Raw genomic sequence first — 12,843 nt, 5'->3', positions numbered from 1 at the left:
TGTAAAACTTTTGAAGGTGTTTTATGTATGAATTGTATGTTGCTTTTATTGTAGTTTAACTGGCTGCAATACATTATGTCTAATGGTCTAAGTCTTGCCTTCCAATCACAGTGCTTCTGAGGAACACAAATCCCTATATTATCTTTGCTCAGCTGCCAATCTTACCCATTAGTAGCAATCTCTTTGGAAAGTTACCTTATTGTACCATTAATAAGTTTACCATTTCACCCCATTTTTGGTAAAACGTGTCTCCTTCCTCCCCATGCACACTTCTTTTTTGTTTTAAAATATTTATATATTTATATATTTATTTATTTAAATTCATACCCCGCCCAAACTTATGTCTCTGGGCGGCTAACAACAATTAAAACACATACAAAGTTAAAACAGTTAAACATATAACACATATAAAAGTTAAAACAATACAATAATTAAAAAACCATAAAATTAACAAACAATATTTTTTAATTAAAAAGCTGAGAAGGCTTGGGTAAAAAAAAGCATTTTCAAATGTTTTTTAAAAATAGCCACAGATGGGGAGGATCGTAACTCAACAGGGAGCGCATTCCACAATCTCGGGGCAGTAGCCGAGAAGGCCTGTCTCGGTGTGACCACCAAATGAGTTGGCGGTAACTAGAGACGGACCTCCTCAGATGACCTAAGTGGGCGGTGGGGTTCATAGAGAAGAATACGCTCTCTAAAATACCCAGGACCTAAGCCGTTTAGGGCTTTATACATTATAACTAGCACTTTGTATTTTGCCCAGAAACCTATCGGCAGCCAGTGTAACTCCTTCAGCAAAGGAGTAACATGGTCTCTCTGAGAGACAAACCTGGCTGCCGCATTCTGAACCAACTGAAGTTTCCGGATTACGTACAAAGGCAGCTCCACGTAGAGCTCATTACAGAAGTCAAGTCTGGAGGTTACCAACAAATGTACCACTGTTTTGAGGTCATTGATCTCGAGAAACGGATGCAGCTGGCGTATCAGCTGAAGCTGATAGAAAGCACCCCTGGCCACCGCCTCAACCTGAGAAACCAGGGAGAGGTGTGGATCCAGGAGTACTCCCAGACTGCGAACCTGTTCCTTTTGGAGAAGTGTGACCCCATCCAGAACAGGTAGATCAAAATCATCTCTGGAGTTCTGACCCCTCACAATAAATACCTCCGTCTTATCTGGATTCAGCTTCAATTTATTCTCCCTCATCCAGCTCATTACTGCTTCCAGGCAGGCATTTAGGGAGGATATGCCATCTGAAGAAGTTGACATGGAGAAGTAGATTTGGGTGTCATCAGCATACTGATAACACCCTGCTCCAAATCCCCTGATGATCTCTCCCAGTGGTTTCATGTAGATGTTAAAAAGCATTAGAGTATGGAGCCTTGAGGGACACCATACTTAAGCTCAGATTTTGAAGAGCAACAGTCTCCAATCGACACCATCTGGAACCTGTCTGAGAGGTAGGAGCAGAACCACTGTAAAGCAGTGCCTCCCACCCCCAACCCCCTCAGACGCTCCAGAAGGATACTATGGTCGATAGTATTGAAAGCCGCCGAAAGGTCCAAAAGGACCAACACAGTCACACTTGCTCTGTCAATTCCCAATTGGAGATCATCCATCAGGCCGACCAAGGCAGTCTCCACCCCATAGCCCGCCCGAAAACCAGTTTGAAATGGGTCTAGATAATCAGTTTCCTCCAAGACCGCCTGGAGCTGAGGCCACCACCCTCTCAATTACCTTGCCCAGCCACGGGAGGTTGGAGACAGGCCTATTATTGCTCAACTCTGAGGGATCTAGTGCAGGCGTCTTTAGAAGAGGTGTAATGATTGCCTCCTTAAGACAAGGAGGCATCCTGCTCTCCCTCAGAGAAGCATTTATGATTTCTACCAGGCCGCCGAAAACAGCCTCCCTGCTAGATCGAACAAGCTATGTTGGACAAGGGTCAGGAGAACAAGTGGTAGGCCTCACCACTCCAAGCAGCTTGTCCACATCCTCAGGAGTCACAAACTGAAATTGATCTAGTCGAATCGTATAAAGAGGAATTATTGGACACCTCCAGTTCAGACATCAAATTAATTGTGGAGTCTCCATCTAGGTTGGCCCGAATCCGAAAGATTTTGTCCGTGAAAAATTCATTAAACACATCACAGCGGGTGACTGATGCTTCCAAATTCTAGTTCAAGGGAGTGGGGGGAGATACTAGCCCCCTCACAACCCTGAACAACTCCGCCGGACATGAACTTGCAGAAGCAATATGGACAGAAAAGAATTGTTCCTTTGCCGCACGTATTGCCTGAGCATAGATCTTTAAGTGTGCTCTATGTTGCAATCTGTCGGATTCGAGTTGAGTCTTTCTCCACTTGTGCTCCAGTCGCCTACCTTGCCGCTTCAGCCCCCGTAGATCTTCCATATACCAAGGGGCCAATTTTGTAGTGGGTCGGAGGGGACGCTTAGGAGCAATCGTGTCTGCTGCCCTGGTGAGCAAGTTCTAATTCTCAACCAGGGTATCAACAGGATCACCGGCAAAACCAACATTAAATCCTTCCAAGTCTTCTTGGAATCCTACTGGATCCAATAACCTCTTCAGGCGGACCATTCTAATAGGCCCCTTGCCCCTGCGGAGGTGGGAAGTGGTTGTGATCCCAACCTTAACCAGATGTTGGTCTGTCCATGACAATGGGGAAATCACAGGAGTCCCCACCCACGGAGCACCACCCTGATCAGAGTAAAAGACCAAATCAAGCGTGTGACCTGCATTATGTGTCGGTCCAGAGACCACTTGGGATAGGCCCATAGTTGTCATGGCCACTATGAACTCCTGAGCTGCCCTGGACAGATTGGTCCCGAAACGAACATTGAAGTCCTCCAGCACCAAAAGTCTGTGAGACTCCAACGCAAGTCCCGCAACCAAGTCTGTGAGCTCAGTAAGGGACTCGGGCAGCGGGGTGATCGGTACACCAACAGAAGTCCCAATCTGTCCCTGGTCCCCAAACTTAAGTACACACATTCAATATGGTCCAATACCGTAACAGGGACCCTGGTAAGGGAAATGTCATCCTCATAGACCACAGCCACTCCACATTCCTGCCCACATCCCATCACCTGCTCCTCTACAGAATATCCTGGAGGAAGAAGCTGGGACCAAACTGGACCACTAGCTTCCCTCAACCAAGTCTCAGTAGGTCAACCCCTTCATCCATAATCAAATCTTGGATGAGCTCTGGCTTATTTTGGACCGACCTGGCATTGCAGAGGAGCAAGGTGAGGCTATGTGGGTTGTTGGCAATGCTCCCCGAGGTCAAAGAGCTGGCAGGACAGCCAGAAGGGGAGACAGCTATTAAATTTCTGACTACCCTTCCCCTGGAACGGCCTGCTGACCTGCCAATGTTACTTCTTCTGTTTCCCACCACCACAGGAATAGCTGCCCCACATTCAACGAAGGCACCCCCTGTCTCCCCATTTCCAGGCAAACCCAAACAAATTACCCAGTCTCAATGACAAAGCTGGCACACTTACTGCTACAACTCCTCAAACAGTTAAACTGAATAGGGTGCAGCGCAACCCTCAGCCCTGCACCGAAGGCCAGCTCCTTTTGACGGCCGCCTGCAGGCTGGCCGCGCTGCTGGCTGCTCTGCCTGCTGCAGCCCTTTCCTTAAATAGCCCCCCCGCCCGAGTCCTTCCTCTCACAGAAGATCCTGGGTAGGTCTGGTGTAAGCACTCAGTGCCTGCAGGTGGTGAAGCATTGGCACTTGGGGAAGGAAGGATCCCAATTAGGCAGCAGGTCTGTGCTGGGCTCAGTTGGTCCATCCAGCAAACGAAGGGTGGGGAGGAGTAGTTCCAAAGCTCTCAGCTGTCCAACAAAGGAGGCAAGATAGTGAAAAGCCACAGCTCACCTCCTCCACAGATGCTCCTGCTGCAGCCCTTCTCTTAAATAGCCTACCCAAAGGACCCTGGGTAGGACTGGTGTAAGCACTCAATGTCTGCAGGTGGTGCAGCATTGGCACTTGGGGAAGGGAGGATCCCAATTAGGCAGCAGGTCTGTGCTGGGCTCAGTTGGTCTGTCCAGCAGATGAAGGGTGGGGAGGAGTAGCTCTCAACTGTCCGACAAAGGAGGCTAGATAGTGAAAAGCTACAGCTCATCTCCTCCACCATTTAAAAATCAATGGGTGGCCCAGTATGCTTCAAACTACCCATAGTGAACCTATGGGAATAAAATACGATTATGGGAGATGTGACAACTGTCAAAGTCCCAGTCATTCTGGAATTATAACATGGGGTGGCGAAAATGGCAGTGGGCGGATACTCCTTTCATATGAAGGCAAGAAGCACTTTACACCTAATGGGGCATGCTCTGTGGTCAAACTGGGGGTTTCAGTTCCACTTCTTACAACGTTCTCCCATGAAACAAAAGTTATGGCACTTTAAAACTGTGTTAAAAACATTTTTTAAAAATCATGAAGACTCAACAGGTGGACCAATTCCAGTTCTACATGATGTATCTGACAGTTATAAAGGATCCTAATTCTGATTCCAATGTTTTTTTTTATGTTGGATCAGATCCAACAACTTTTCAGGTGTTGGATCTGATAAGAGAAGATCTGAGAAGTTAATAAGGCTGTTTAAGCCTGGAGGAAGTAAGAAAGAATGGGGTTTTTTTTAAGCGATCAATGCCGCAAGTTGAGATCTTTCACATTCCATTTCCAGTAGCAGGCAAGCTGCCTGGAGCACTTTTTGGTTTCAAGTAATTATATTAGATTTAGAGGTATTACAGTAGTTATGGAACTGGGCCATAAGTTCCCTTTTGATTTGGAAGGTCTTTTAAAAAAAGAAGGGAAAAAAGCAAAACGGAGCATTAGAATTCCTATAGAAGGCTTGCATGCACCAGCTTGTAATGCACAAGTACAGTTATTTTGTTCTAACTAGTATTGATGATATTGTTAATAGGAGAAACTCTCAAAGGATATAGACTACCTCATTAGTAAAGAAAGCCAGGTGAAAAGCCAGATTACTGAACTTGGTCTTTTAATGAAAGAAACAGAGGTAAGAATCGCTTATTAACATGAACCAAGCTGTTTAGTGATGTAGTTCTTATTCTAAAAGTGCATGTACTGATGTTTGTTTCTATGTGATGATTGGGTATTCCTTTTTTTTTGGAAACATTTTTTTAAAATCCCTCTACTTCAGCCATTATTCATTTTATTTAAAGTTCTTCCACATAAATTTGTTTTTAAATGTGTAGTACCTAATGTCTGGGAACTAGATGGATACTGACTTATCTACTTCAGTCATTTTCTCTTTTGCTCACTCAGGACATAGTTGAGATAATAGACTATTTTCCGGTTTCCCATTTCTGAGATCCAATAATCATCTAATTAATGTGCTTGAGTTGCCACTAAATGTGCTTATGAAGAACACCTCTATGATGCTGAAGTTAAATAGGGGACTGGCTTATTTGGTTAGTAGAGAATATTTCTGTTCATCTGAGGAATTGGAGGGAAGAGATGCACCACAACCAGCTGTTCTTTAGAATACAGATTGAAAAGAAAGTGACCTATGAAGGGTATGCCGCAAGTTGGAATTGCTTATGAAGAGTTTGGTAAATTATGTAAGATTAATCATCGCCAAATTAGAAAGGCAAAGAAATGTCATTGCAGGCTTCTTTTTAAATTCATAATGGCAACTATATGGGAGCCTGACCCAGTTTGGGACCAAGGGATAGAGGCAACGTGTAATCTTTACCACTGTGTCATCTTCCCACTGAAAATATTCCCCTGCTTGGCCCCAAGGGGCCATTTCCCTCAGTGACACCTTCTGGGACCTCTAGTAGTTTCAGGAAGTACTTTCAGTGGGAAAACAACAAAGAGATAAACCGTAGACCATGGTCCCAGTCTGGATTGACGTTTAAAGTTGTACAAGTTTGTAACTAGATGGTGACTCATTTTAATGTTCTGCCCTTACAGAAACCATTGTAGGTTTCTTTAAAAACAACCAGTGGTAAATTGTATCCTAAAATGGCAGAGAGAGGCTGAGATTGGCAACAATAAGCTTTTTGCAGCCACTTTGGGTGTAGGCAGAATTCAGGGCACTTTAAGGTTTTGGCGAGTAGCAATAAATCACAAAATCTTCACATTTAAGACAGCTGGTACATGTGAGAATTTATTGCTTCTGGGAGGTGCCATATAATATAGAGTTAAGTATTGGCTCTAATTTGGGGGTAATGTTCAAGGACACCAATGGCTTTTGAAGCAAGTCCTGTAAGTATGTGTACATGTAGAATAGATTATCCATGGAACCTTGAGAGAAAATGCCATGTGTGGATCAACAGACATTTAGGATCCTGTGGGATCATCTGATGGAAAAATTGCAGTCCTAGAAGCAGAACTGCATTACAGGAGGACCTTGATTCCCGGTTTCCCAATGCCAGAAAACCTCACTAAAACATCAATTTTGGGGGGAGGGGGATGTGGGGGAAACTGCTTACCATCTTAGCTTCTCACCTGAGTCGTGCTGTGCTCCTGAATGCCACCAAATTACCGTTCTCCTCCTTAAAAATAAACAGAGACATTTTGAGACTCCAAAACGCAAAATGGTAGCCATGGTCTTTTCCGAACACCCCCGACCTGTGGATGCATAAGGTAGGGATGTGCACAGACCTGTTCAGAGGCCCTTTAACAGGCCTCCAAACAGGTTCGAACACTGGAAGGTTCGAAGGCGGGGTGGGTGGGTGTCAGACTTTAAGGGCAGGAGAGGGTGCACTTACCCCTCCCTCTGCTTTCCCCCTGCTGGCGCTCGGTTTTTGTAAAGTCCTTCGGGGTGGCAGCATACCTCCCTGTCACCTCCTCCCCTCTTCGGCTGGTAGTGGCTGCGCACGCGCACATGTTGCACTCACGTGTGAGGCTGTCTAATGTGTGAGCGCAACGTCCGTGTGCATGCACCTGGCACATGCCAGGTACTTCTGGCTGAAGAGGGTACAGGGCAGCAGGGAGGTATGCTGCTGCCCCAAAGGACTTTATAAAAACAGTGCTGGCAGGGGAAAAGTGGAGGTAGGGGTAAGTGCACCCCCACAGCCTCAGACCATCCTTGCCCGGTTCCGTGCACATCCCTAACGCAAGGTCGACATGTTCCATCCCCCATTTCTCCCCCTGCCCCAGCCTATGTCAATGTCAGGTGTCTTATTACCTGACCGCACATATGTGAATCAGTGGATATCAAGGTCCTCCTGTATCTTGGAATGTGGTCACATAATTGGTTAAGGCTAAACAAGTGTGTGTTAGAAGTTGCAGGAGGGAGGGGGAAGAGGGTTTAATTGGGACCATGGCACAGGGGAGAGCAGGAGTTTAATTATTTTCTATGTACTATTTTCCTAGTGTAATTCTCCCCATCCCCGCTGCTATCTGCATTTTTAGGGCCAAACTAGACACCCTTTGTCAGGGTGTAGTTTGTTTGTTTGTTTGTGTTTGTTTATTTGACATATTTGTATGCTGCCCATACAGCAGCATACAAATGCTGTTTACAATAAAATAATACAAATTACAACAAAATAAAAATGTTAAAACATTCTAATAATTTAAAATGTAAAACAATGTTAAAATATTTAAACAGTATCTAATTAAAAGCCTGGGTGAACAAATGTGTCTTGATTGCCTTTTAAAAAGTTGTCAGAAATAGGGAGGCTCTTATTTCAGCAAGGAGCACATTCCAAAGCCTCACGGCAGCAGTGGAAATGGCCCATCCCTGAGTAGCCACCAGACGATCAGGTGGCAACTGCAGACAAACCTCTCCTGATGGTCTCAATGGGCGGTGGGGTTAATGGAAAAGATGATCTCTTTAAAAACATTTAGGTTGTAACCATCATTGCAATGAGCAGTTTGAACACCCACTTTTCTAAGAAAACAGATGTCATCAAATATAAATAGTTGGAGATCTGTATTTAAAGACACAATGAAAGTGATTTGACTGATTTGTAAGGCTTGGGTTGTAAATAAAGCTTGGTCTTCTAATAGTCAGGCTTCTCTACTGATATGGCAAAACACATAAACTGAAGAGCTTTCTCACAGTATGCATTGGAAATCTAGGATTTGAACCATTTTCAAATGCTAGATGTCTCCTAATTACTTTCAAATGTCTCATAATTACTTGAGGCAAACCACACTCAATATAGGACTAACATTTAGGAGATTCTGAGATGTTTAATTGTAAAGAGCATGACAATATAGATAGTTGAGGGCAGTTGCCTCATGGTTAATGAAGTGTTAACTAAACTGGGCTGAAAGTTGCTCCCTGTAACTTTAAAACTAAGTACACGCAAAACCTAAATTTTAGTTTAATTGTTCTGGTAGCTAATGTAAAATGACTCCATGATTATCAGTATTAATATACACTGTGAGCCAAACGTGTGTTTAAATGTTTTCCTAAAATAGTGCAATGGTGAAAGAGCCAAGGAAGAAGCATCTAATAACTTTGACAAGTTGTTTGATGTTTTGGAAGAGAGGAGAGCAACTGCACTCAGGGCTATTGAAGCTTCCAAAAACCTGAGACTGGAGAAATTGCAGTCTCAAATAGAAGAGTATCAGGGACTTCTAGAAAATAATGGCCTTGTGGGATATGCCCAAGAAGTTCTCAAAGAAACAGACCAGTCTTGCTTTGTCCAAACAGCAAAGCAGCTCCATGTCAGGTATGTGATTTTTATCTTGTATTTTTAGATGATATACTTCCAGGCAAGGCTTGGATACATACAAAGTACTAAGTGTCATATTCTGCAGGCTTATCAGATTTCTACCCCCATTCCTGCTGCAGCCCATTGTGTGCACCCCCCACCCCCCGCAAGCTGCTGCAGTGTGTTAGGGGATTCTCTAGATTGGTATCCCCTGCAGTTCCCAAGTAACTGCATTTGGGGTGTATTAGAGGGGAAAGCAATTGGCAAAAATTGAAGTCTCTCCCCATGAGCCACTGGAAATGGTTACTGCCTGTGCATAGGAGATTTTGTATCCAAGCTTGTATATCACAAGTATGGGAATCCTGTGCAGCCAGGGCCCCATTAATTTTAATGAGGTTTGCATAGGAAAACTTTCCTGTGGATTGTATCTCAAACTCCTTTTAAAATCTTACTTCAGCTACTGTCAACCACACAGCAAAAATAATGGGCTGATGTATTCTTGACTGGTGGTGTTTCCCTTCATTATGACTGATTTTTGCCATTGCTGTAGAATGAGTAAAATGAAAGTATGGTGCCTTTTAGTATGAGATGTTGGGCAATTTTGTCAAGTTTGTAAGGTTTCTTCTGTTTCTTTGACCTATATAAGATCCTAAAGGCTAACAAGTGTGTGTAACTAGCTTGTGATTTCCCCCTACATGCAGAATTCAAAAAGCTACTGAGTCTTTGAAGAGCTTCAGACCTGCAGCCCAAGCTTCTTTTGAAGACTTTATTATTGACATAGGAAAACAGCAGGAGGCTCTTGGAGACTTGTCCTTTCTTTCAAGTGGTAAGTTTAATAGGAAGGACAGCTTTATTTCTCCATCCTCTCAAACGGTTCTTGCATGCTTTTTTCAAACACACATTCCTCTCAACTCTATTTTCATTTTACATATACACATACAGCCACAGACAGCCGCTGCCAGTCTGTGAAAACAATACTGAGCTAGATAGACCAATGGTCTGACTCAGTATATGGCAGTTTCCTATGTTCCTATCAAGTGTGTGCTTAGCATTGTATGATGCTGAGGCAGTGCCTGAGCAGCCCCACTGTTATACCTGGCAATTAAATATACAGGAAGAGTAGATTCAAGCTTGATTGTTGACAGCAGTATGTAACCACTTCCACATGCCCAGAAATTTCCACTTCCCTTGTCCATGTCTGCCATGGTGGTTTAGATGAGGTAGAAGATCTTCCTCACTATTTAAGTGCTTTTTGACACAAGATAATGGGGGGGAAACACCTTGCTGATTTAACAAAAAAAATGCACTAATTGGTCGGTCTGTCAGAAGATTATTTCCCTTTTAATAAAGACTTCGGAATATTGAGACATGTAGCTGCTTTCTTAATGTAATCAACAAAGGTCCGTACAAATTTCCTTAAGGCAAAGAAAATTGAGTTTACAGATATCAAGATAACTTGACCTTTATTCTTTGATTTTATGTTCAAGAAGGGGTTTTATATTTTTTGAAATAAATGACTGAGGGGAAATCCAGAAGACTTTTTAATTGTATAAATGGACATGGTTCAAGATGGCTTGTATATTTCAGAATCTGATTACTTTATTATTAATTTCAGTTCTTCCATAATCCTTGTTATATTGTGATGACTTACTTACAATAAAACTTACTTGTACTATGTGGAAATAACTCTTAATTGGAATACTCAATAAATCAATAAAACATATGTACCGTCTCTCACACTTCCTGGGTATAACCACCTGAAAAATATTAATTACAACTTGGAAATTGCTGAACTTGCCTAATATTGCACTGGCATCAATTTGCTGTTATAATGCATTTCATGAAACCATAAAATAGTTATATAATTTCATTTTAATGGAACTGGTCAGCGGGAAGGGGAAACTGGTGAGAAACCCTTGGTCAAGTGACAGCACAACCATAGTCTGGAACTCGCACAGCTGCACATGTGCAATGCTAATCTGGATGGTGGTCAAAGAAATTATAGAAATGGAAAAATCGAGCATCTTGGGGGGGGCGGGGACAGGAGCCAAGAATATCCTTTGAGTTTAAAGTTCTGTTGTCAGGGGAATGTTGATGGTATGGGCAACACTGTTGTTGTACAACTGAAGGCTTAGACTGCAGCAGGTGGTTTTCTCTCTTGGAGTGAGGGGATCCCCCCCCTAACTTTCAGAATGCTTATTTTTTGAGGTGTTGGTGTTTATGTTTACTAAGAACTCAATATGTTTTTAAAAATCTAAACTTCATTTTTGTATGTTTAATTCAGGTGTTGATATTCCAGAAATAAATGAGGAACAGAGCAAAATGTATAACAAAGCTTTGATCTGTTGGGATCATCCACAGAAAGCAGGTTCAGCTGATACTTATATCCTTGAATACCGTAAACTTGTTAAGGAAGAGGCAAATCCAGCATGGCAAGAGATTGAAGTCTTCAGCAAGAATGAAATAATCTCTGACCTTGACACTAACTGCAGTTATGCTTTCAGAGTCAGAGGCTATAAAGGATCTATCTGTAGCCCATGGAGCAGGGAAGTTATCTTGCACACGCCACCAGCTCCAGGTACAGTAAAATATATTGTTGGCTCCACAAGATTGGGGACCTGCACACATGTGTGAACCTCATGTACAGATAGATGCTGCAGTGCCTCTAGTCATTGTTGATATCTAAGATTCCAGGTGCAGCTGTAAATCCAGAAACATCCAGGGCTGTGATTTTTAGGGGTGAGATAATCCTATCTGATGCTGGAATCCTAAGCCCCGCCTAAGTGGTAGTGTTTCTTTTTCATCATTACATTTTTCTTTTGAGTTGGGGGTTCAGTTTCATCTGAAAGTAATCAAGAAGTAAAAGTGCAACAGTCATTAAACACATTCAGATAAACACATTCAGATAGTATTGATGCCTTATGTCTAAAATACTACTCTTGCCAGTGTCCAGTTTCCATTAGAAACTATGGAAGTAGCACAGCACAACTGCCCACATTCTGTTTTAAATAGTTGTGCAGTTACATTCCTGCTCAACACTGGGGCTAGCTTTCACGCGCGCAGCAGCCTCTGCCGGTCAGACATGCTGCCATTGTTTTATGCAGTATGTCAGCCACTGTCCATTATCTGCTAATAGCTGGAACATTTCATTCTAAGAATTAACACTGCAGCTAAACTGATAGATAGCTCTCTAACGTGCATAATTATTTTTCAGTTTTTAGTTTCCTATTTGATGATAAATGTGGCTACAATAGTGAACGTCTCATGTTGAATGCAAGGAGAAATGCTGTGGAAAGCAGGGCTGGATTTCCTCTCCTTTTGGGAGCTGAACGTATTCAAACAGGCTGCTATACTACTTTGGACTACATTGTTGGAGACACTAGTATTGTGAAAGGGAAGCATTTCTGGGCTTTCCATGTGGAGCCATACTCCTACTTTGTGAAAGTAGGAGTTGCATCTGATGCCAAGATCCAAGAATGGTTCCATAATTCTCGTGATCTTACTAGCCCAAGGTGAGTAGCACTTACTGTAGTTGTTTGCATGAGTCTCTTAGCTATTATGTTTCCCAATATGTGAAAAGGCTACTTGGTTTAAAAAACATCTGAACTCCATTATCTTGGTTCAAATGCACTAATTAGGTATTGTGATGGGAAGCCATCAATATTTTCAGATCTTGGCCTGGATACAAACAACTAAGTAAGTAATTCCATATGCTTGAAAGTGCTTTTGGACCTTCATGTTTCAAACAGCAGTTCCTGCCAGTCTTCTTTTTTTGAACATTTCAAAATGTTCAAAAGAGAAGAGCATCAACAACAGTCTGTTATGGTGTTGGGTTATCTAGAGTCTACCATGCAAAGGAAGATGGCGGTTTCCCATATGGTACAACCAAGATTTTGGGCATGCCTGAAGTATGGATCCTGATAATTGAGTGCAGGAAAACCTCAGTATTTGCAGGGGCTCCGTTCTTAGCTGGTGCTGCAGATGCCAAAAATCTGGTTGGTGATCTGGTAACATCCATAAAAAGTGGGTTCTGTGCCTGCGTGGAACACTTGGGGCAAAATTCGTTAGCTCCTCGCGGCGCTGAACAACCGCCACTGTGCGTGCCCAAGTATATATAAGCAATATAACTTGCTTATATTGGCGGTTTGGTGCCTTCAGTTTCTTTCTGACTGCCAGTGCATTCAGTT

At 42.9% G+C, this 12,843-nt stretch overlaps 1 protein-coding gene across 5 annotated transcripts in view; it reads left to right on the top strand.

The window, feature by feature from the left end:
- Positions 1-12,843, top strand: part of TRIM36 (tripartite motif containing 36) — a 71,102-nt gene that overhangs the window by 42,141 nt on the left and 16,118 nt on the right. For all 5 annotated transcript variants that reach the window (XM_053299890.1, XM_053299888.1, XM_053299889.1 and 2 more), the window contains exons 5-9: positions 4,945-5,040; positions 8,421-8,674; positions 9,358-9,482; positions 10,941-11,234; positions 11,871-12,168. In XM_053299890.1, coding sequence (XP_053155865.1) covers positions 4,945-5,040; positions 8,421-8,674; positions 9,358-9,482; positions 10,941-11,234; positions 11,871-12,168 — 1,067 coding nt within the window. The remainder of the gene's footprint in view (positions 1-4,944; positions 5,041-8,420; positions 8,675-9,357; positions 9,483-10,940; positions 11,235-11,870; positions 12,169-12,843) is intronic.

Source organism: Hemicordylus capensis, chromosome 2 (assembly GCF_027244095.1).
Source record: "Hemicordylus capensis ecotype Gifberg chromosome 2, rHemCap1.1.pri, whole genome shotgun sequence".
Taxonomy (NCBI): Eukaryota; Metazoa; Chordata; class Lepidosauria; order Squamata; family Cordylidae; genus Hemicordylus; species Hemicordylus capensis.
The sequence above is the reverse complement of the archived record's forward strand: the minus strand, read 5'-3'. Positions and strand labels throughout refer to the sequence as shown.